This window comes from Drosophila teissieri, chromosome 3R (genome assembly GCF_016746235.2).
Source record: "Drosophila teissieri strain GT53w chromosome 3R, Prin_Dtei_1.1, whole genome shotgun sequence".
Classification (NCBI taxonomy): domain Eukaryota; kingdom Metazoa; phylum Arthropoda; class Insecta; order Diptera; family Drosophilidae; genus Drosophila; species Drosophila teissieri.
In genome coordinates, this window is record NC_053032.1 from 21,617,196 (window position 1) to 21,639,158 (window position 21,963).

Sequence of the window (21,963 nt, forward strand, 5' to 3'; positions counted from 1 at the left end):
AAAGTAAACTAAATGCTTAATAAAGATACAAACTTATGAAAAGAAAGACAAGTCTGTCTATATATAGTACCCATAAGTACCCATAATTAAAAATGTATATAGGTTTCAGGTATATATTTTCATTGCCAATAGTTTCGTAAGCTGAGCATCTGATTAACCAGACTTTTTCTTGTTAACTCGAATCTTGCGCACAGTTCTATATTTAAGATTAGTGATCGTGAAATGTTTCCTATGAACTGTCTTGGGCGTGGTCGAGGTCGTCGAAGTGGTTGCCTCCGTGGTTGTGGTGTTGGTGGATGTGGTGGAGTTCGTCTGGGCGGAGGAAGGCTGCAGCAGGAAGAATCCGGCGAACAGGACCAGTGCCAGTAGATAGGTGGTTAGCTTCATTGTTCTGCTTGGAAACGATTGTGAATGTATAGCACAGGCCTTTGGAGGCCTTTATATATCCGAAAGTTTCCTAAGCTAGTGAAGAACAAATATCCGCAGATGATAAGTAAATAGCGCAACACAATTGAAAATCTGCAAAACAAATTTGGCACACCACATTTTGCTCCTCTTGTTTGCTTCCCACTGATGATGTTTACCCTCCGGAGGAAAACAGTTGTAGGCGCGTTTAAATGACGGCAATATATATTTCACTTATAAGATATATAACTATGTTAATCAATGTTGCTGATTTATGTTAAAAATCGAACAATTCTCCACTTGTTTATGTGTAAGTTCATTTGGCGCTGTTTCGAAATCGGTAAGTATTGTATAGAAAAAGTGATGCATATGCATGCATGCGTCTGATTAAGCTTGAACTATGTGTGTATTTATGTAAATGTTAATGCCGTGAAAATTACAATTTTAGACAATCGAATTGTTGGTAACTACTACAAACATGATGAATACAATTCTATTCATTTTTCAAATACAAAACAATCAATTCTCGCTGGCCTTTCGGTTCAATAATTAAAAACACAATTGTAACATATGCGAATGTGTGTATATGTTGATGCTTGCTTCGGCACAAAATGCAGTTTCGGTAGCTTTTCACTTACATGACTATGCCTGCTATTGCATAAATACTAACTAACTGGCCGTACACTGCCTTGGCTAATCATTAACGGCTAATCTAGCATACAGTATGTGGCTGCAGCGGAGGCACATCTCCCAGCACACCCGTGACTAAGTCGCATGCCCCAAAGCCGCTCCGGCCGCTGCATTGCCAAGCTGAAAGGATGCGAAAATGCATTGGTTAGATACACTTTCAGCTGAGGTAGGAATTTCAGAGATACTCACACATATGGTTATAGGTTATAAAGCTTTAGCTGCTTCCACAGCTTTGTATTGATTTATTTTTTGGAAACGCACTCGCTGGCGCTGACTTTTGCTTGATAATTGCTGAAACGGACTCTCCTCCTCCTCCTTCATGTTCCTGTTGATGCGACTGTGGCTGGTTGGTCTCACATGAAAAACTCGTTGGCTGAATGGGAAAGCGGAAGTCACGTTCGCCCCGGACGATCGAATATTGTAATCTCTATGACGCGAAGTCCCCGATAAGTTGGGTCGATCAGCTGCAGGCCCTTGGCGTTGTAAATGCGTTCGTTTTGGGAAGCCACAAATTTGGATATCTTGCGAAGGGTCTGTGGGGGTGGAAGAGCATTAGTTTGGGGGTGATAATTGCAGGTTGATAGTCATGAGGTAATAGAGCTCAATGTTTCCTTGCTGTTGTTTTACTACTAAAGACAATTGTATGGGTAATCGTATAAAAGATTAATATAGGGCAAGCTCATTGCTGATATTTGATTTATCCAAGTTCTATAAAGGTAGTCATTAGTGACAAAGGAAGCTCTATAAACCGCGACCTTTATACCTTAAAAGATATGAAAGCCTGAAAACAAAGGCATTTACTAAATGCTTGATATCTTAGGTGAATCAGCTAATAATATCACATAACGACGTTTGAAATTCTTGACCCCAAATCCCTATTTTCAAAGTGGAACTCGACTACACAAGCTGGCTATCTTCGGCTCCATTTGCTTTGACCCACATGAGTGTAATGCAAGCCCCAATGACGCACCTTTTCGTAGTGCGTCTCGGAGCACATGTAGATCAAGTAGGCCGTGATGCAGCCAATGCAGCCCTCGCAGTAGGTGCCGCAGGATCCCTCCTCCGCCTCGGCGTAGAACTCGTTTAGCCTGTTGATGGTGGCCTCGAAGACGTGTCGTTCAATCTGCACGGCAATGCAGGGATATGCTTAGATTATGAGCACACAGATATGGGATATGATAGTCACCATGCCCTCCAGTTCGGCGGGCAGCCGTGTGTGGAACTTGACGGAGGTTCCTTCGCTGTAGTCGCGCTGGATGAAGACCTTGCTGAAGACCACGCCCCCTCCGGTCGCCTGGAGCGCTGTGGGATTGCCGCCCGCTGGAGTAGCGCCGCCGCCTTGGGACATGTTGTCGCTGAAAAGGCGGATAATGGCGTTAATGGCCTCGCTCTGCAGCGCCCGATGCATTTGGTTTAGGGCAATCATCTTGATGCGCCGAGTGGAGTGTCCCAATCCCAAATGGACAGCTGGCCTTGCCTTTTCCAGCAGCCCCCGAATTGGGGCTGTTTTGCCCCACTGGTCAGTGGGGCAAGGCCTGCTGGGTGACCCACCTGTTTGCCTTGGCTTGATGTAACCTCAGTTGGCCTGGTTAAGCTCGCAGGAATCCCCTAATTGCCTTAAATTCCTCAAATTGGTCGACAGATAAATGTTTGCAAACGCCAAGTGTTACCAGACCGCGAATTGTGTTTTAGACCAGGCCAGTGTTACCAGATCTTGGGCCAGCTGCAATTCGTTCGATAGATGTTCTAAAAATACTGCATATGTATCAAATTATCGGTTATCGATGCCTGGCGTTGCCACTGAGGTAGGAATATATCACGTCCTAGGCGCCAAAATTTGAATCGGAATTCTGGTTAGGATTTTATGATTGTAGGGTTAAGATTAAGAACGTTCTGCCAATTCAAGGAGTGGATCTTAAACAATTTATTTCTATCTCTTGTACTATAATTTTAAGGACTTGTATATTAATTTAGGCAACGTTTCCAACGTATTGCAGAGGAAAAACTGTGAATTTAGAGCTTGGCCTTGACAGCCGTGGCCGCCACCAGAGCGGCTCCTCTGCCGGATCCGTCCTCCGAGACAACGAGTTCGAACTTGACGCCCGGCTTGAGCAGCTTCTTCATGTGGAACTGCAGCAGATCGTGGTACTTGGGATGGAAGCGATACACGCTGCCGTCGATGCCGATGACCACCTCGTTGATGTTCATCTTGTTGATGATCGTGACCAGGCCGCAGGCACACAACTTGGCTGACCTGGAGGACACTGCCTCGCAGATGAATCGCAGGGCCTCCTTGTCCGGTTCCTGGCAGCCCACGATGCCCAGTTCGCTGAGGACCTTGTTGCAGCTGCGATACTCTCCCGGTGCATCGCTTTCAATGTCGGAAATATAGGAGGACTTGAAGCTCCAGCGCTCCTGGATCTTTTGGGAACTGGTGCCGTGGAACATAAGGTCTCTGGCTACCATGTCCATGACGACCAAACGCACCAGCTCACCCATATACATGCCCGAGATGCACTTTTCGAACGTCTGCTTGCCGGGATTGGGCGTTACCTTGTCGACGATCTTGTCGTAGGTGGTGCGAACGAACTCCAGCACACCATTGTCCCCGAAGGCGCCCCACTCGCAGTTGATGATCATCGACGGCTTGGGACTGGTCTGATATCCCTCGAAGCATTCGGCATTTACTGTCTTCTCCACATAGCACGCATTGCTGCCGGTTCCCACGATCAGTCCTATGCGGCAGTTGGGATGGTAGAAAGCGCAGGACATCAGGGTGCCCACCGTATCGTTGAGAATGGCCACTGTGTTCACCTTCATGTCGCCCCTGCGATCGATGGCCTCCTGGAGCAGAGTTACCTAGGGACACAAATATCAACCCATCTATGACCCATACACCCTAAACGACCTGAACGACCTACCACATTCTTGCCCACCACGCCTTCGCAGCTGAATCCTTTGGTCCAGGCCACTAGGATGCCCTTGGAGAGTCCCTGCTGCTGGACCGGAAACGAGAAGGTGAAGCCCAGCGGCAGTGACTCGTTCTCCAGGCCATGGTAGTGGCAAAACTCCGACAGACACTCGGCCAGGAAGTCGAATAGCGCCTTTCCAGATCCGGACATCAGGGTTACGGGAAAATTGAAACTCTTCGACACGATCTCCACGTCCGCTTCGCTAAGCAGATTCACGAGAAGCACCCTGAAAGTGGAGCCGCCCAGATCCAGTGCCAAGTACTTGCCCCGCTCCTTGCCAGTGGGAAGATCCTGCACATGGCTGACGAAGCACTTGATCACCGCCCGCGAGTGCGTGTCCTTGGCCAGGCCCATCTTGATCTCCTTGGTCATGCGCTCCACCACCTCGGTCATCTTCTCCTGGTCGATGAGGAAGCCCTTGACCGCGGCCTCTATTTCCGTGTTAACCAGGCTCGGCATTTTTCCGTCACGAAAGAAAATTTTCAGTACAGGGCCAAATAGAGAATGAGTGAAAAGTCCAGACGTCCTTCTCATGACTGCATTTCAGGGCTACAAAGAAAAGTCAAGCGCTGCTTTTCTCATTGTAACTAGGCAAAGATTTAACTCTATACATAATAACATAATTTATTCAAGCACTCTAGTAATCCATGGTAAACAACTTGGCGTCCGTTTTGTACTTGTTGGCGTGGGCCATGCCCGCCATAATGGCCGCTCCCACGCCGCAACTGTCCTGGGTGATGACGAACTCGAACTTGTACTTGGGGTCGGTTAGCATGCGGGTGTACTTGTTCAGCACGGCGGAGAAGGTGGGATGAAGGCGGTAGATGCCGCCATCCACGGCGATCGAGATCTCCGGCAGGTGCATGCGGTTGATGAGGCAGGACACGCCACTGGCCACCAGCATGGCAGCTCGATTGGTCACCGTATCGCAGATATACTTCAGGGCAGCCAGATCCCGCTCCTTGCAGTGGCGTATGCGGAACTTGTCCATCACCTCCTGGGCCTTCGTATAGACGCCCGGGGGATCGGAGACTATTTCGATCAGCGACACCATGTCCAGCTTCCACTGGATGCCTATGTAATCGCGCCTGTCCTCGGCGAAGATGGAGCCCGATTTCATCAGGCGCAGCACGATAATGCGAACCAATTCCCCCATGCAGAGGGCGCCACTGAACTTCTCATAGATGCGACTGCCCGGATTTATGGACTCGGTGTCCAGCTGGCGATCGAATTCGTTGCGTATGAAATCCAACTGCCCCGTGTCCCCGAAGTGGGCCCAATCCGAATTGATGATCATTATCTTTCGCTCCTCATCACCCTCGTACAACTCACACCTCTCGACCCTCTCCACATAGCAGCTATTGGCAATACTGCCCATGACCAAGCCCATCCGCGTATCCGGCTGGGCCCAGCACAGACCCAGCAGGGAACCGGCGCCCACATTGATGATGCCCATGACCTCGACGGATATGTCGGAGAACTTGGCCAGTGCATCGCGCAGCAGCTGGACCACATCCTTGCCGATGACGCCTTGGGCGCCAAACTCCTTGGTCCACGACACAAGGATGCCCATGTCCAGGGCATGCTTTTTCAGGGTGAAGGCAAAGGCTATGCCCAGCGGCAGATTCTCCTTCTCCACCTTCTTCTCCTTCACGAAATTGGCAATGCTGTTGGCCAGAAAGTTGAAGAGCTCGGTTCCCCGACCCGCTGCCACAGTGTGTGGCATTATCACGCACTTGGAACTGGTATATATGTCGTTCTCGCTACTGAACTTCACCAGCATTATCCGGCAGTTGGTGGGCATCATCTCCAGGGCCAAGAACTGACCACGCTCCCTGCCCGATGGCAAGTCCTGCACATAGCTCAAGTGGCACGGAACCGTCGAGCGATCGTGGTGATCGCGACTCAGTCCCATCGTAATCTCGCGGTCCATGGAGCTTCTAATCTTCTCAAGGTCCTCAACGCTCGGATGGAACAGCTTGCAGACCTTGTACACCTCCGGAAAGTCCTCCTCCGGATTAAATGAGATGGACATTGCGATGTCTGTTTGTGGATCTCTTATAGAAGGTATCAAAGCAATCGCCCTGTTTCAGAAACGCTTCATTAAAACTAATTTTCTAAGAGTCTACTGTGTTTCCATAATACACATATATCTAAAAATCCCAGTTCCATTGTAGAAAAGATTGCTTAGGCGTCTTGAATCAACACTGGGTGCTTTATTTACAGGATAACGAGAAATGCGTCACAAGAAAATGCTTAGATCACTAGTTGAGTTGAGTGGAGTTATCATGTGGATGTGGCGGTGAGCAGCGTTTACCTTCGCAGGATGTGCGTATATCCTGTCAGCTGCTGGCTATGACACAAATAATTCCGCCTGAATGGCGCATCGCATGTAATGGCTAATAGTGAAAGTCGGGTTAAAACTCGCACTCTAACTTAAGACGAGGATTAGGCTTAAAATGAGAGAGTGTTAGGCTGGCCACGAAACACGCGTCACGTGAGAAACATATCCGGAAAATCGCTGTGCAGCAGGTCGAAAGGATAGCCATCCAGAGCGGAGAACGAACTAATGCAGGCCGATGGTTGCTGGTCGCTGGCAAAGTCGAAGGAATCCTTGGAGCTCTGGTCCAGCAATCGCAAACTAAGCTCCACATCCGACTTCTCCAGACCCGACATGGGCAGATCTCCTCGGCAGCCGGGCAGCAGGGACTCCCCGCTGCCAGTGAGCAGACTTCCGTAGCCGGGACTCAGACAGGACAGGGAATCCCCATCGGAGGCGTCCAGCAGCAGGGAGTCCAGGGCGCTGAGCCCGTTCAGTCCCGCCAGAGTGTCCAGCTCCAGACCCGGACTGCTGCTGCTGCTGTGGCTATTCGACGACGACGAGGAGAGCGATGCGTAGGCGGAGGAGGCGGGCGATCCAATCGAGGAGGTGGCGTAGCACGACTCACCGGAACTTATTGCTGGCATCTGGGGCACTGCCTTGGCCTGCTTTTGGCTCTGTCGTTTGCTGGCGGCGGAGCTCTTCTTGCCACTGCCCTTGGTCTTGGCTGGTTTCTTTGCCACGGGAACGGGTAGCTCCACTTCCACCTCGGCCTCCTCGCTCGCATCCAAGTCCACTCGCGCCTCCCGATTGGCACTCTCCTCCAGACACTCGCCTATGAACTCGCTCTCATAGCTGGGATCCCGCATCGAGTCGGTCAGCATGGTGATGTACTTCATGGCCAGTCGCAGGGTGGTGATCTTGGTCAGCTTCTCGTTGGTATTGGCCGCATCCTCGCCCTTTATCGCCTCGGGCACACAATGCCTCAGGGTCTCGAACGCCGTGTTGATCTCACGCATTCTAGTGCGCTCCCGGGCATTCGCAGTTTTTCGCCTGTATTTGCTCAGTGGCGGTGCTTTCGTCTTGGACTTGGTGGGTGCGTTCTTCCTCGATTTACTAGCCGGCTCCGCGATGGGATCCAGTTCCAGTTGAAAGTCGGGCAGGCTGGTGGCTTCTCCGTCCTCGTTGGAGCCCCTCTTCTGACGCTTCTGTCGCAGGGAGTACTTCTCGCCACGCGCACTGGCCGTCTTCCTCTTGCGCGAATCCTTGGCGTCCGTCGCGGAGGCCATGTCATTCAGATCGGCGTAGTTGTGCAGCTCGTACGTATTGGACTTCATCTGAAAGTGGAGTGCAGAGGCAGTCTTTAGTCGAGGGTCTGCTAGGTATATTTCGAACCCATCCCATACCATCCCATCCCGGGGCAATTAACAATTTTGTACAATTTTCGAAAGACATCGGGGAGCATATGGGGAATGTGCAATGAAGCGAATCGGTTATTTTCGGACCCACCCCGCCAAAAACTTCCGTAAACGGCTCTCGAATTGGCTTCAATGAACTGAAGTCGATTCTTGAGTAGTGCTTCCGTCATAAAACCCACTGAAGCCGAAAAACCGAGACGAAACTAAACGAAACGAAACGCATCAAGCCAAAAAACTAATAAATACAATTTACCAGCAAGAGGGGGGCCAAGAACAAATTGGTCTGCCAAATGAAATTTCTCATTGCTCACTGCTCACTGCTCATTGCGTTGCGCAATCTACAAAATTCCTGGTATCTTCTCGATCGCTTTCTGAGTCACATTTGCCAGCGAAACGGTCGAAGAGTATGAGCTGGCTTCACAAATCCTAAAAACGGTGTAGTCAAGTTTGTTGAGTTCTGGACATTCAGAAAGCCCATATTAGCTTTACGTACTTCTCATCGTGTGAGTAATGCGAATAATGTAAACGCAAGCAAGTGTCACTCACAATTTTATCTAGAAGCATTTACTTTAACGTGTAAGCTACAAATATTAAACAAAAAATTCTGTTATCGTGACCAGAACAAAATAAAACTAAACTATGAATTCCGCTAGATTTTCTAAGCTGATAAGAACCTTGAATGAGAAAATATACATTGGGTTTCTGTTGTTTAAGCCTTTGAACATAAATTCGAAATTCTAATAAAAATTTTATTAGCTGATATAAAACTTTTAACACGAAAGTTCATAAAAATATTTGAAGACCTCGTTAAATTACAAAAATATACAAAAATATAAAATATACAAACATGTATTTTCAGATGTGAAAGAAAAATAAATTTGGTTTTGTAAATAGCCCCTAGATATAAATGTTTATGAAATTTCGACTAATTAAAATTACATTTGCTTTGATCAACAGTTGTTTATTTCTTTAGTTAAATATTTTATCCCAATAATTCCCGAATTTTGTATTATTGTATGTTTCCGCTTGTGAAATATATTTGAAATATCGATAAAAAAATATGTTTGCTTCTTAGAATTAAAATGAAACTGTAACTGTTTATATCGTTGTTTTTCTTATTCGTCACTCAAGAATGTTTATGAAACATGAGTAGATTGTGATTATTTCATTTTGCATAAATATTTAATACCCATTATTTAGTATGCATTATGAGAGTTTCAAATTCCCATCAATGCCAAGGGCGCCGTTTACTCCATTTCATATGGGGAAAGTTTTGTGTGGTAAATGAAATGTTTATTATTTTCTTTTGTGTGCGGTAGGTCAGCTAAACGAAATATTTTCCCCTCTATTGAAAGTTGAATGCGGGCAGATACATTTTGCGGTGACTGTGCGGCGGTTGGAAATGCAACAAAACAACGCAGAGCACAGCAAAGCAAAGTAAACAACAAATGCAACAGTTAATGAATGCATTTTAATGCAAGAATTAAGTTACATGAAAATGTAACATGAAGCCAACGCAACGCCGTCATTTCCACCTCCCAAACAGATGCAGATACACATGGTCTGTGTGAATGTGTGAATGTGAACGTGAATGTGGATGGAGATGGAGATTGAAATGTTTCTGCATCGATGCTAACGCCCTTGCAATTGTGCCTTGGCCTCATAAATCGCCAGTTTGCCAGCTAACCAGCCTTCCAGCTTGCCAGTTGCCAGTTTGTTAGTTCGCCAGTTTGCCAGTCTGAATGCAGAGGTGTAAATGCAGCCAGATTGATTGCAGTCAGTTGATCTAAGGGGAGCAGCGCAGCTCACGTCGAGTTAGTCAGTTTAGCCGGCCCCACTTAAATGGACAATTTAGTGCAGATTGTCCAAAATTGGCACTAGACGATTCTGGCCACCTTGCCCGATCCAATCCGGCTTGCATTGGCTTGGATTGTTGGCTTGGATCGCCAGCTTGTTGGCTCGTTGGCCTGCTTGACACTTGTTGCATAGCTTTGACCATTCCCAGAGCTCGCTCTTGGCTTGGCCTAAACGAGTTATGAGGTGTTTCTCCTTAAGTGAGCACTTTTCTTCGATTACCGTTAATGTTTGTTTGTCTGGCAGCTTGGCAAAAAAAAAGAGAGAATGAATGAATTCCAAGAGATTCAGCACAGCGCAGCTCATCTCGACATCCCAGCCAATGTCCATTCAAATCACCTTTCCCTGCCTCAACTTTCAACACGTGGCTGGGTTTTTCACTTCGTGTCGGCATTTTTCTTTTAGCGGTTCGCCCCTGATTCGGGGTATAATTAATTTTTACCACGCAATCCTCAGAAATGCTTAAAGACCCTGCAGCCAGAAGTTTTCAACTTGCAAAAATATCCCCACGCATTGCATGCCCTTTCATCACTTGTAAGTGAGTTTGGAAATTGTTTAGTATCTTTGCTGCATCACAAATATGATTTGATATCCATTTAAATCTACATAGATAATGAGGTTATAAATAATTTGGAAAGCATGTTTCCAAACAAATGTCAGTCTTCATAAGTTCCGCCCATCGACTTGCTGTGGAATGTAGCCACTTGAGTTGTAAGGGCATCGTAAAAGTTTGCGACATGCAACAAACAAGCTGCAATTAAGCGCGCAACACAGAAAAATTTGTGCACCGTCTTCTGCGAGGGGCGGCAACCGTTGTTTACCTGCTCACTACCCACCCCCTCCGTAAATTTTCCCGCCCTCCGCCCGCTCCGGTCCAAAACGACGTGAAAATTACCTAGTTCCGTGCGCTTAATGTGGGCCTTTTCGCCGGGTGGGTGGAAAAGCGTGGAAAGTGCAGCAGCGACTGGCCGCAATCAACAAATTGCATGCGATTAAAAGTATTCGCGGCTAATAAACGTTTGTTGAACAAACAGCAACAAGCGGCCTCCTGATTTTCGGAGGCGCAACCGGAGGGATACAGGATATGCTGCAAGGAAGTTGAGCAGGAAGTGGAGCGGCGCTTATACTGTTTATACTATAGTCTATGGTGCATAGGGCCTGTTTCGTTCTCTGTTGATTGGAAAATTTGTTGCGCGCTTTTCGTGGATAAAGTGAGCGGTGTTGGAGGGGGAAAAGGGGGAAGGGGGGTTGGGGGTGCCTCTGCTTAAGTTTTCAATTACACGCCGGCACAATGCAGAAAGCGCCCAATTGAAATGCGCAGACAACAAACATAGAACAGTTCCTCTTACACAAAAGCCCAACATTTCATTACGACACTGGGAAAAATCAGTTTGAATCGGGGGAACAAGAAAGTTCAATTATATAAAATAGAGCTGATATGATGAAATGCTGCATTAATTATATTTATATGTTATATTTTTATAGTTATTATATATATCATATAAACTCATTGAAGAATAAGAAGAAAGTGTCAAAGTTGCAGAACCTGAATGCGCATTGAAGCTCATCTCATTACAATTACTTTGCAGCTGATGAATTTCGTTTCAGTGTACCCCTTTCCCCGCTCCCCTTCTCTTTTACCAGCAGTGTGGTAGACAAAAGGCGAGCCGTGCGTGCGACGAGGCGTGAAGGGGTCGAGGGGCGTGGCAGGGGCGGGGTAGGGGCGTGTGGGTGGGTCGGTCCGTTCCACAGATATATGCAGTACTTTTTGTTTTTTTTTGGGAAAATCAGATGAAGTGGCGATGGGAAATAGGGGCAGGGGCAGGGGAAGGGGAAGGGAAGGGGAAGTTAGCCAGGCCTAGCCGAAGTGCACTTGAAACTACCGGCGAGTGACTCCTCCCCCTCCCTCCCCCGCCCCTGCAGTCTGCCCTTCACTTTTGGCTCGGTTGCAGTCGCTGCATTTTTAGGTGTAGCCATTAAATTTAGAACTTTTTCTGCACGCTTGTCTGCGCGCTCATGGGTTTTCCGGGGGAAAAGCGGTGGAAAGCGGGGGAAAGCGGAATTGTTGAATTCAAGGATTTCGGCAGTCGGGTGCGGTTAAATGGAAAATGAAGCGTCTGCTGCTTGGGCACGGAAAAAAAACAGCAACTGAACAAAAGGGCATTGCTGCCACGAGGGTGGATGACTTAGTTTGAACAATGTTTTCTTTTGCCAGGATAAAGTTAGCATAGTAAACGGATCTCAACTTTGATTTACAAATATTAGAAGTACATCTACTAAAAAGCTTAAAAAAATAACTGAAGTAGTATATATCTTATATGAAATCATGTTTCGTAACTTTAAGAGCTGCCTTCTGGGCCGATTCGCCATGGAATCTCCGACTGATTCTGAGTGTCTCTGTGCCTGCCGTGATTTTGATTCGATTTGTTGTTGTTGGCTTTGCCACAGCTCTAAAATTAGTTTTCATTGTATGCAACTTGAATTTCCCTTCACTATTTTCGTTTTCTTATTTTCGTAGTGCTCTATCTATTTCTCATCTCCCTCGATTTGTGATTCTTAATTTGCTTTTTGTGGAAAGCGTCAAAATCTTTCAATCGGCTCAGACTTTGTTGCCGATACTATATGCTTTATAGTCGCCTTTGTTGTTGCACGGCTAGCTAGTTGTGTGTGTTTGTGTTGTTGCTGTTGTCTCGTGCTGTTGGCTGTTGCCAGTTGCACGTTGCACGTTGCACGTCCCCCTGCCTTTTGTCTCGTGTGTGCTACCGTTGGCAGCTATTATTTTTAGCCGGCCTGCGGCAAGTTCTTATTTGTTATTTTACCCATCTCTCTCTCTTTGCCGTCTTTTGATTTTTGTACGCTTCTTGCCTTTTTTTCTTTTTGTTTTCCATGCTGTTGATTTGTTGCCTTTGCTTTGGCCAAATGATTTTGTTTGATTTTCCATTTACGTTGAGTTTGTTTATTAAAATTGGCACACACTGCGTATGTGTGATGTGTGGCCGTGTTTACATTCGCTGTCTCCCATTCACGTTTGTGTGGGTAAATACATACACATATGTATGTATCCATGTGCCTACCTACGTATGAGTTATATTTTGATAGCTTTCTGTGCGGTTTTGTATTACCCATCGGCTTTTGATTCGCTTGATTTTTTGACAGGTCCCTGGCATTTGCCTACGGCTAGCTTTTATTTTTCTTGATTTTTTCCTGCTATTGTTATTGATTTAGTCTCTTTGCCAGGAGAGTGGGGTGGCTGTTCCCACGTACGATCGGGATTTGGGTCAGGGGGACAACAAACAATGAGGTGGGCAAGTGTATATAGGGTGGCGGCAGACTCTTCTCATGCGTTCATAAACTAATTTAATTTTAGATATGCCTTGCCGTGACAGGAAAATCATTAAAATTTGACTTGATTAAGTAAATTATATATTTTTGGCGGAATCACGAAAATATTCATGATGAATAACTTTTTTATCATACCCATGAGCTGCTAGTTTACTTTAGCTTTCGTCGAAATGAATAATATATTAAATCATAAATAAATGCCGAACTAAAAGCGGCCTCCAACCAATTTTACTCGATTATTTGGGCAAACATAAGGCTTGTAGCCAAATGGATTGGCGAAAATGAAAGTAAATAAACAAATGCCGGCGTTGATTAGCACATCTCCGCTTTAAAGTGAGTGGCAGGTTAAGCGGGACTCTCATTGATGATGAGAATTCACAGCTCTTGTTTACCCATTAATTAAACTGTTCCCCTTACTTTGGGCGCAAACAAACGGAGCCAAGTTGCTTTGCTTCCCTTCGGTAACCTTTGAAAATCAGTTGACAACTGGCTGTCGTCGCCGTTGCCCCTCCTGTGCAACTCGAAAGCATTTTCCCCTGCACAACGCACACATCTGGCCTTTCAGCACCTTGGACAAATAAATGTTTCAGAAGTTTCTTAAAACACCGCCCTGGCCCATGTCTGCCACCCACTATCGTGATTGGCCAGAGGAATGCCTTTTGTCTATTTTTATTGGGGCGGCAACAAGAGATCGAGGAGATCGCCTTTATCTCTACATTTATGTCTGATATATTTACCTTTTTGATTTCATAAATCCAACAATGTGTAGCTGCGGGTTTGGTCTTTCGGGATGATTTGAATTCAGTTGTGCACTCTGATTAAGATTTGTTGATGTTTTTATTTTAATTTTTGGTTCATTAATGTTGCGCAAAGTTATGCAAATTGAAATTCCGTCAAAGCGTCGTCTAATTAGTCACCCAACTAATTTCGATATGCGATCTTTTTTGAATTTTGTTTTGCTTGGGCTTTTTTCATTCTTTTCGGATTTAAAGTTATTAGCTCATGCATAAATTTGGCACGTTAACACAACAAAAAAGACTTTGTTTTCAGTTTTTATTTCCTCAAAAACTCAAAAACTCTAGAACTTGTTTTGGTTTGAATTGCTTTTTGCGATGCTTGCGGAGGTTGCGCGGTTGCAGTTGCGCCGGATTAACTATTGATAAGAACTTTTGTACGGTTTTCGCGCACTGCGGTGTTGTGTTTATCTCGCTGCTGCTGGAAAAGCCTCGAAGAATGGATTTTCCGTGAAAACGTGCAAGCCGCGTGTGTCAGTACAGCGGCGGTACTAATATGTGCTACAGTGTGCGTGAGGCCGGTTGCTAAAAATATCTATGAGTGCGCGTCGCTCGCGTTCTGTATCTGTATCTCGGAATATCTCGGACTGTATCTGTATCTGTATCCAATATCCCGAGTTGGCATACGAAAATACACGGAGAAATTGCTGCGCTGCGTCCGCCTGCTGCGCTCGTCGGCTGTGCACTGAAAAGATATATCTCGCGGATCGCTGGGATGGTCGCTATGGTTTGGCCTGGCCTGACTTGGCTTTGGATGCGGTGGCAGCTGGATCAGCTGACTGCTCCCCAGTTGGCTTTGACTCCGTTAGCCAGGCTAGCGACTCAGGTGGGCGGCGATGGCAGTCGAAGTCGGACTTTCGGCTCACTTGTCCGCTGCGCTGAGCGTGCGGCGCGCTATTGGAACGATCAATGAATGAAATGCCGCATTAAAAGGCAGCAAAGTCTCGTTTTCTGAGCGACGGCCGACCAATAAACCGAGAAACCCACTGGCGCTCGCCAACGCCAACACAAAACATCCCAGCGCAACACAACACAACACAACACAGCACAGCACAACACAGCACAAAGTCATTGAAGAGAAACCAGTTCTCTCTTTCCCCAAATATCCACCCGATGTGTGGGTGCTTTTTGCGTTGGCCGGCTCGTCGGATCGGATGGGATCGTATCGTATGGTATCGTATGGTATCGTATCGTAGTGTTTCTGTATCGCATAGTGCGGTCTCAGTTGGTCTTGGGCGCACTCTCTTGAGTGGTTTCCGATTCAGATGGATTTTCGGTTTCGTTTCGAGTGTTTTGAGTGCCAGCACGAGTACACGGCCCCCTGAGATTTCGTATGATCTAATATCGCCAGGCAGTTATTTATTTAAATTTATTGCTAATTTTATTTGCTGCTGCAGCAGCGCTTGACATTCATTTGTACAAGTCAGACATTGCTTGAGCTCACTTGAAAATAGTTAAAAATGTTTATTCGTCTTTGATTGAGATGGTATCAGCTACCAAGCTTGACTTGTGTCGGATCTCCATTTTTAAGGTTGAACTTTGCTTGCCAGACCATAAATGATACTCATTCTTGTTATTTATTTGGATCAACTTGGATTTGGTGGCGAATTATGAGGCATGTCTAAACAAAGTTCAAGGAAATGTCCTCATTTATAAGCCATTCAAGATTTTTAGAAGTATAAATTACAGATTTTTTGCGATTTATATTTTATTTAACTCTAAAGGGGTAGCTTTTCACTCAAAGTATTTCCTGTAAGATAAGAAATAACGTTTCATGGATATGTAAATAGTTTTGGTAACGGGTATCTGATAGTCGAAGTTCTGGCAATTTCATTTGGATTTTATAATTTATTCTAATTTGTTTCGATCAGTTTCAGTTGATGAATTGGGTGTGTGCACTTCTCAAGTTGTTTTCACATCGCGTCTAATTTCAAATTGCTAAGCTGACTTCAAAGTCACAATTCAGTTGTTCGAATCCGATTGTGTAGCTTATTTTTTTTAACAACGAATATTGTTTACAGCCATAGTTGTATAGTTGTTTTTTGCTTGCACTTTGTTGCTTCACAAGTAATTATAATTAACTGACAACGGACAAATAATTGCAAAATGGATTTGCTCCTGCAGGCAAAACAAGTTGTTTTCTCATTATTGTGGCTATGACGACATACCCGGCTTAAATCTCGAGTTTGCCCCGATATACTCCGATATACTCACATATATGAGCACTTTTGAATAAATGACTTCGGGCAATAGACCGATCGACTCTGTGACTGACTGACTGGCGAATAATTTATCTTTGTGCTTCTGTCTGAAGGCGAGTTCGTCATCGTTTGTCGTGTTTTGTTCTTAAGTAAATAAATCATGATGACAACAGTTAAATTTGATTATAATTCTCTTTTTTTTTACTGCCCAGAAAGCATACATTTTTCATGGCACAAGGTCGTCACACGTTTTAAGGAGAGTGGAAAAGTAACGCATGCAACATTAATTTGATTTGCGTGCGAAGTGAGCTGAAAATCAAATTATATATGTACGAATATTTTTGATTAACTGAGCATATTTAAACATACATACACAGTGGCCAAAAATGTTGTGTTTCTTTGCTGACAGCTTAATCTGCGAACGACGACGACGACTCCCAAAGCAAAAAACATGAATAAGCGAGCCATAATTAAAAAACAAACGTCACTTTTGAATGTTTGTTTTATAGTCATGTCCGAAAATATATGGGCGTGACCAAGAGGGGTTCCAAATGCCGTAATAAAAGAAGCATTTACAAAAATACGAGGGTCGTTTGATAAGTCCGTGACTTTTTGAATAAAATATATTTTTTTCGTCAAAGAAGCGTTTTATTTCTCAACATAATCTCCTTTTAGCTCTATACATTTAGTCCAGCGTTTTTCCAATTTTTTATTCCTTCCAAATAATAGGTTTTCTCAAGGCCCTCAAAATAGTCGTTTGTTTCTGTGATGACCTCTTCATTTGACCCGAATCTCTTACCGCCGAGCCATTTCTTCATGTTTGGAAACAAAAAATAGTCACAGGGGGCTAAATCTGGAGAATATGCTGGATGGGGTAGCAGTTCGTAGCCCAATTTATGAAATTTTGCCATGCTGACTACACACGTGTGCACCCGTGCATTGTCCTGATGGAACAAAAAATTCACGAGATCGTCTGCTTTCAATGCCTATAAAACGCAAACCAAAAAACGCAGCTTTCTCAAAATTTTACAGTCAGCTGTTAATCGATAACTGCTGACAGGAGCAGTGTTGTATTTAGAGCAGGTGCGTGGCAAATACAAAAAGTCACGGACTTATCAAACGACCCTCGTAGTTAGTATATTAATCTTAAAATCTCATCTAGCACTATATAGATTTTTCGTGAATTAATAATAAGCTTTAATAGTTGTCGCAGTATTACAATAATAATTACAATCATGTACGCTTGTAAAGAATGAGGTAATATAATATTTATGATACCCTAGACTAATTGTTACTTAAGTAGTAGAATTTTACGGCGTTAATTGCCATTAGCTCTAATCCCATTTGAGCGTGAATAATGCCCCTGCTCCACCTGCCATGTCGCTCAATTGCTTATGCAAATGTTCTCAGTCGCAGTCTCAGCTTTGGCTTTGACTTTGGCTTTTAATTGCCCGCTTCGGAAATCGCAATTGCCTTAATATGGTCAGAAAGCCAGGCGCGCTGCCCAGTATAAGTTCGATAGGGTATAAGCCATCAGCTATTAGCCATCAGCCCCCTTCCTCTTGGCCAACTTGGCTTGCCGGCGATACCACTAAGGAAGTCTGTGAGACGTGTCTGCGACCATTTATGGCGGCCAGCATTGAGAAAGCAGTGAGAAAGCAGAGACTTTGTATACAAACTCTCTCAACTGGCTAATTGTGAGCATCGTGTGGCTTTGGGCCAGCCTTCTGAGCCGTGTTGCTGGCTGTTTTGTGTGCTCTTGTGCTGTTGCTACCTTGTCGACGGTTAACTTTGTCTGCAGTCGCAACACAAAAATAAAGAAAAGCGTTGGTGTCGCTGAGTGGGCGGCGACTGGGGCTTGAGTCAACGTTGATTTTGTTTTATATTTTACGTAAATTTATTATTACAAATATCGTTATTGCCGCTTTCAAGCGGAAATACACTCGACTTGGCCAGCCCACGCTCCCTCACGGTCATAACCACCTGCACAGGTTATCTTTGCGTTCTGCCTTTATTTTTTGTTTTTGTTTTCTTGGCTTTTGGGAAGTGGAAGCTGGCTATTTCGAGTGGAATTGGACGAGCGGAAATGCCAGGCGATTAAGTTGTTGTTCCTCAGCTCGGCTACGGTTACGTTGTACGACTTTTCGTCTATTCGTCTCATTTTTAGTGATAATTAATTTCTGTGAGCTCTGAATACTTCTGATTTGCATAAGTGAGGGTCGCGTGGGTGCGGGGCATATGCAGCAGTTGGCAGATTTATGAATGGCATAGTAGAGTAACTTTGGTAAAATTCAGGGGGTGACAATAGGCAATTATTGCACTGCCATTTACATAAATAAATGAAATTAACTGTTTAAGTGCTTTTTTTGTAAATGCTGCAGGTATTTCGATTTAATTGGTTGAGCAATGTATGAATGAAATTTAATAATTAACTTATGCATGCACAACATGTATTATTTATTGGCTAAAATCTTTAATGATGCGTCTAACTATTTTTCAGTAGTTTTATTACCATTTAAAGAGAAGTAAAAAATGACATTGAAACCCTCTGAAATATTTCCATGTTATTTAATTGAGTGCATTGTCTGTTTCTTTGCTCACTCTGAATATTGTATGGGAAAATTGTAAAACTTCAGCTGGAGATCAGCGATATGCTAATCCAACTTTGATTTAAATGGCCATTGGCATAAACATGGATCACTTTCGGTACAATAGTGCAGCCTGTTCATATCAATCAACGCTTATTAGCCATGAAAAGCGTTCGCCACTACGGCTAACTAGCATCCGAGCATCGAAAACTAATCGTGTGTGAAGAATAATGGATATGCTCGGGCATTGACAAAGCTTAACAAATCACACAAGAGGGCGAAAAGTGAAACTGCTGAAAAGCCACAGGCCATTTGAACCCATATGCCAAAATGGCAGCCCCCAAAAGATCGTGGCTAATCGTGAGCGATGGTTATAGCCACAGTATGTATGTACGTAGTGCTGCTGCTGTGAGGAACGTGATTTGGCCCCCGTCATTCAAGCATTTAAGTCATTTACCATTATGTATCACTCGTCGCTGCCAATTGTAATCCCCTTCCTCGGCGAACAGCCACAAACACGGCGCAACAATGGCCACAGCGACTGGAGCAACACACCGAGTGACAAACAACAACATGCAACAAAAGCGCGGCTCTGTCGTCATCGTCTGTCTGTCTGTCTATCCGATTGGCGGTTTGTTGTTGTTTTTATTAATTTCGGTTCAATTAATTACGCTACAAATTGTCAACAAAATCGAAACCGCAGACAACGCACACACACGCGGTTCGAAGGTCCCGATGAGCAGCTGAGCTAATAACCAATGCAAATCTCCATCGACAGAAACATGCACACTGAGCGAAAGTACCTATTATTATCGGGAATTTAAAAAAAAAATGAAACATTATTAATAAAATATATTATATATATATACTTATGTATAATAATTCATCTTAAGGTAAGCAACTAATTATCTTCCTTCGTTCATATCTTTTATACAAGGAAGAGATCATGAATTTCTTCCAGTGCAGCAGCATCGGGCATTCGAAATGACAGCGAGACACGCTGTGTAAATGGGTGAAAAGGGGCTTTGTGGGATTGAAGTGTCCACTGGCCCGTCTAATGGCTGACTGTTGGCGGCATTAACTCATCATGATTGGACGGAGAAGCTGGAATTAGTTGGGCCAGAGGTCGCAGGGGCGTATAAATATTGATTTTAACCCCGTGCTCGGTGGACGTGGATTTCGACATGGTGTCGCATCTGGGCAGCCCACAAAACCGCCACCCACAAGCGCCAACTCCTGTCCGAGTGCCAATTATAAAAGGCCACTCGAACTGAGTGTGGATGCCAACTGGCAACTGGCAAGTGGCAAGTGGCAGTCGGGGTAATAATTTCAACAACATGTCAATGCTGATGCGCATCAAAGTGATTTTGTGCAGCAGCGTCTGCCTCAGGTTCCCATGTATCCCCTGTATGATATATCCCCAAAATCCCCCAACACCCATAAATGTTGACAAAACGCCAACGCATTGGAGACGCTTCACATCAGCGATTGGTTTCTGCTCGACATTATGTACACGACTGCACACATGTAGTGCGAGTACGAGTGCGAGTATATCCATCCAAGTGATGTACGAGTATGTGGGTGCGTGTCTGTTTTTATAAATAAGTGGGCTCAAATAAAGAGGTAACGAGTGTGCTCGAGGGTGGCAGGTGAGTTGATTATTTTCTTTATTTCCCTTTTTTATTATTGGGGCTACCTCTCGGCGCAGACTATAAATTTTGATATATTTAGCGGTCCAACATTGAGGCCGTATGTCATCATCTGCATATTTCATACGAATCGTGTCGAACTGCAGTCTGTTTTACTTTTGAGTGCATGTGGGGAAATTTAATGCTCCAGTTGGAAACTGTGAAGGGAATCAGTGAATTGTAATATATATGCACGAATGTATGATGCTTTTAATGTAATTAAAACTCGAATTACATTTTTTAATAAATTAAATTCTAATCATATCGAAGCATTCAGCTTTATTGGTCCGTTCATAGGTGAAACCAAATCTGTAAATTGCAATATTAATATCGATACATTACCGCATGTTCACTACTCGATTACTATGAACTGAATATGCCAATTAAATGCATTTATTTGTTAATTAAATGTTCTAAACATATTCGCTTGGGCAGTTCAATCAATTTTATACTAAAGTCAACTATTATATAGTAAAGTATTAGTCAGCCTGGACAAAGATTTTGAGTTTATGACTTGACGTGGAAGTTTGTCTACTCATGATTTTGTGACTTTTATGAGGAATTGTGATTTAAATGACTTTTGGTCATAGAAGGAGTATTCCCTTTATTGGCTCAGAAACCGTTTTCAGAGGCTTTAAAAGTGTCAAAAACAATTTTCATTATCCAAAGCATGGCAAAAAGCGGGCAAAACTAATCCAAGGTTTTGTTTGGGAAACATAAAATTCGCTTGATCGATGGCCGGCGATACGCCTTAAATTGCTAAGCATAAAATCAGCATCCTTCTATTGGGAACTCGTGGTGATTAATTGCCCAGTCTTTGATGTTTGCATGCAGTTGGCTGTTGGCAGTTGGCAGTTACGCACATTAAGATTCAATCAAAACACATATATGTATATAAATAAACTCTCAAATCTACGACAGAGTTTATTTTTAGCCGCAAAAGAGCAGCGTCGCCTTGGGTTGCCGTCTATAATTGCGAATAATAAGCCTCAATTGGTGGTGGCCAAAAAGAGTCAGGCTTGCACAGTCACAATGATTTTGGTGTAAGTCTCGGGGACTCCAATCCTACGCACGACCATAATATCGGGTATAGGAAAATACCAACCACCTACTGCAATAAAAGGCCGTTTCAATTTCAAATTGATTGCCAGTCGGACTGTTATTATTATCTGCTTTTATTGTTATTTAGTTTTTTTTCGTTTTTTTTTCTGTTTTTTTTCCTCCAGCTTGTTAATGTCATTGTTGTTGGTGTCGTTTGACTCTTGGTGTTAAATACTCGTGCGAATTTTTGTGCTTTTGGAGGCCAGCAGAGTTTTTGGGCTGGAGCCTGGTTTCGAGTTCGGGTCTCTGGCTTGGCGCCACCCCCACAAAAGCACAACGAAAATAAATATAAAAATTTATATTTGTTTTTCATGCTTTCTCGTTGGCATTGCCATTGGCGAGGTGAGACTCGGTCCCAGGCGTTGGCCCACTCGTAAGATAAATAAAATATTTTTACTCATTTCGAGGGGGCAGAAATATACGAGTATATGTATGTATATGTATGTACATGTTTTCTTGCTTTTGCTGACCGATCCAAAAAGGTGGCCTAAGGCAATTAAAGTTCGGCTTTTTTTTTTGTGTTTGTTACCAGAAGTGCCTCATACTCGCTTGTAATAATATTATTGAAACGAAAAATTCAACTTCACTCA

At 44.3% G+C, this 21,963-nt stretch overlaps 5 protein-coding genes across 5 annotated transcripts; all 5 read right to left on the reverse strand.

The window, feature by feature from the left end:
* Positions 1–153: 153 nt before the first annotated feature.
* LOC122618917 lies at positions 154–487 on the reverse strand. The gene has a single exon (XM_043795511.1). It carries the CDS (start codon positions 385–387, stop codon positions 154–156), a length of 234 nt encoding a protein of 77 aa, XP_043651446.1. The 5' UTR covers positions 388–487.
* Positions 488–612: 125 nt separating this feature from the next.
* On the reverse strand, positions 613–2,794 carry LOC122620796 (golgin subfamily A member 7). Its single transcript, XM_043798423.1, has 5 exons — positions 2,647–2,794; positions 2,282–2,450; positions 2,066–2,218; positions 1,285–1,628; positions 613–1,215 (listed from the first exon to the last, which is right to left on the reverse strand). Exons 2-4 carry the CDS (start codon positions 2,441–2,443, stop codon positions 1,488–1,490), a joined length of 456 nt encoding a protein of 151 aa, XP_043654358.1. The 5' UTR covers positions 2,444–2,450; positions 2,647–2,794; the 3' UTR covers positions 613–1,215; positions 1,285–1,487.
* A 201-nt stretch (positions 2,795–2,995) lies between these two features.
* LOC122619957 (hexokinase type 2) lies at positions 2,996–4,616 on the reverse strand. The gene is made up of 2 exons (XM_043797197.1): positions 4,017–4,616; positions 2,996–3,954 (listed from the first exon to the last, which is right to left on the reverse strand). Exons 1-2 carry the CDS (start codon positions 4,599–4,601, stop codon positions 3,109–3,111), a joined length of 1,431 nt encoding a protein of 476 aa, XP_043653132.1. The 5' UTR covers positions 4,602–4,616; the 3' UTR covers positions 2,996–3,108.
* A 49-nt stretch (positions 4,617–4,665) lies between these two features.
* Positions 4,666–6,209, reverse strand: LOC122619958 (hexokinase type 1). Its single transcript, XM_043797198.1, has one exon. It carries the CDS (start codon positions 6,100–6,102, stop codon positions 4,705–4,707), a length of 1,398 nt encoding a protein of 465 aa, XP_043653133.1. The 5' UTR covers positions 6,103–6,209; the 3' UTR covers positions 4,666–4,704.
* A 74-nt stretch (positions 6,210–6,283) lies between these two features.
* Positions 6,284–14,689, reverse strand: LOC122620169 (helix-loop-helix protein delilah). The gene is made up of 2 exons (XM_043797501.1): positions 13,739–14,689; positions 6,284–7,724 (listed from the first exon to the last, which is right to left on the reverse strand). Exon 2 carries the CDS (start codon positions 7,722–7,724, stop codon positions 6,561–6,563), a length of 1,164 nt encoding a protein of 387 aa, XP_043653436.1. The 5' UTR covers positions 13,739–14,689; the 3' UTR covers positions 6,284–6,560.
* Between the last annotated feature and the right edge of the window lie 7,274 nt (positions 14,690–21,963).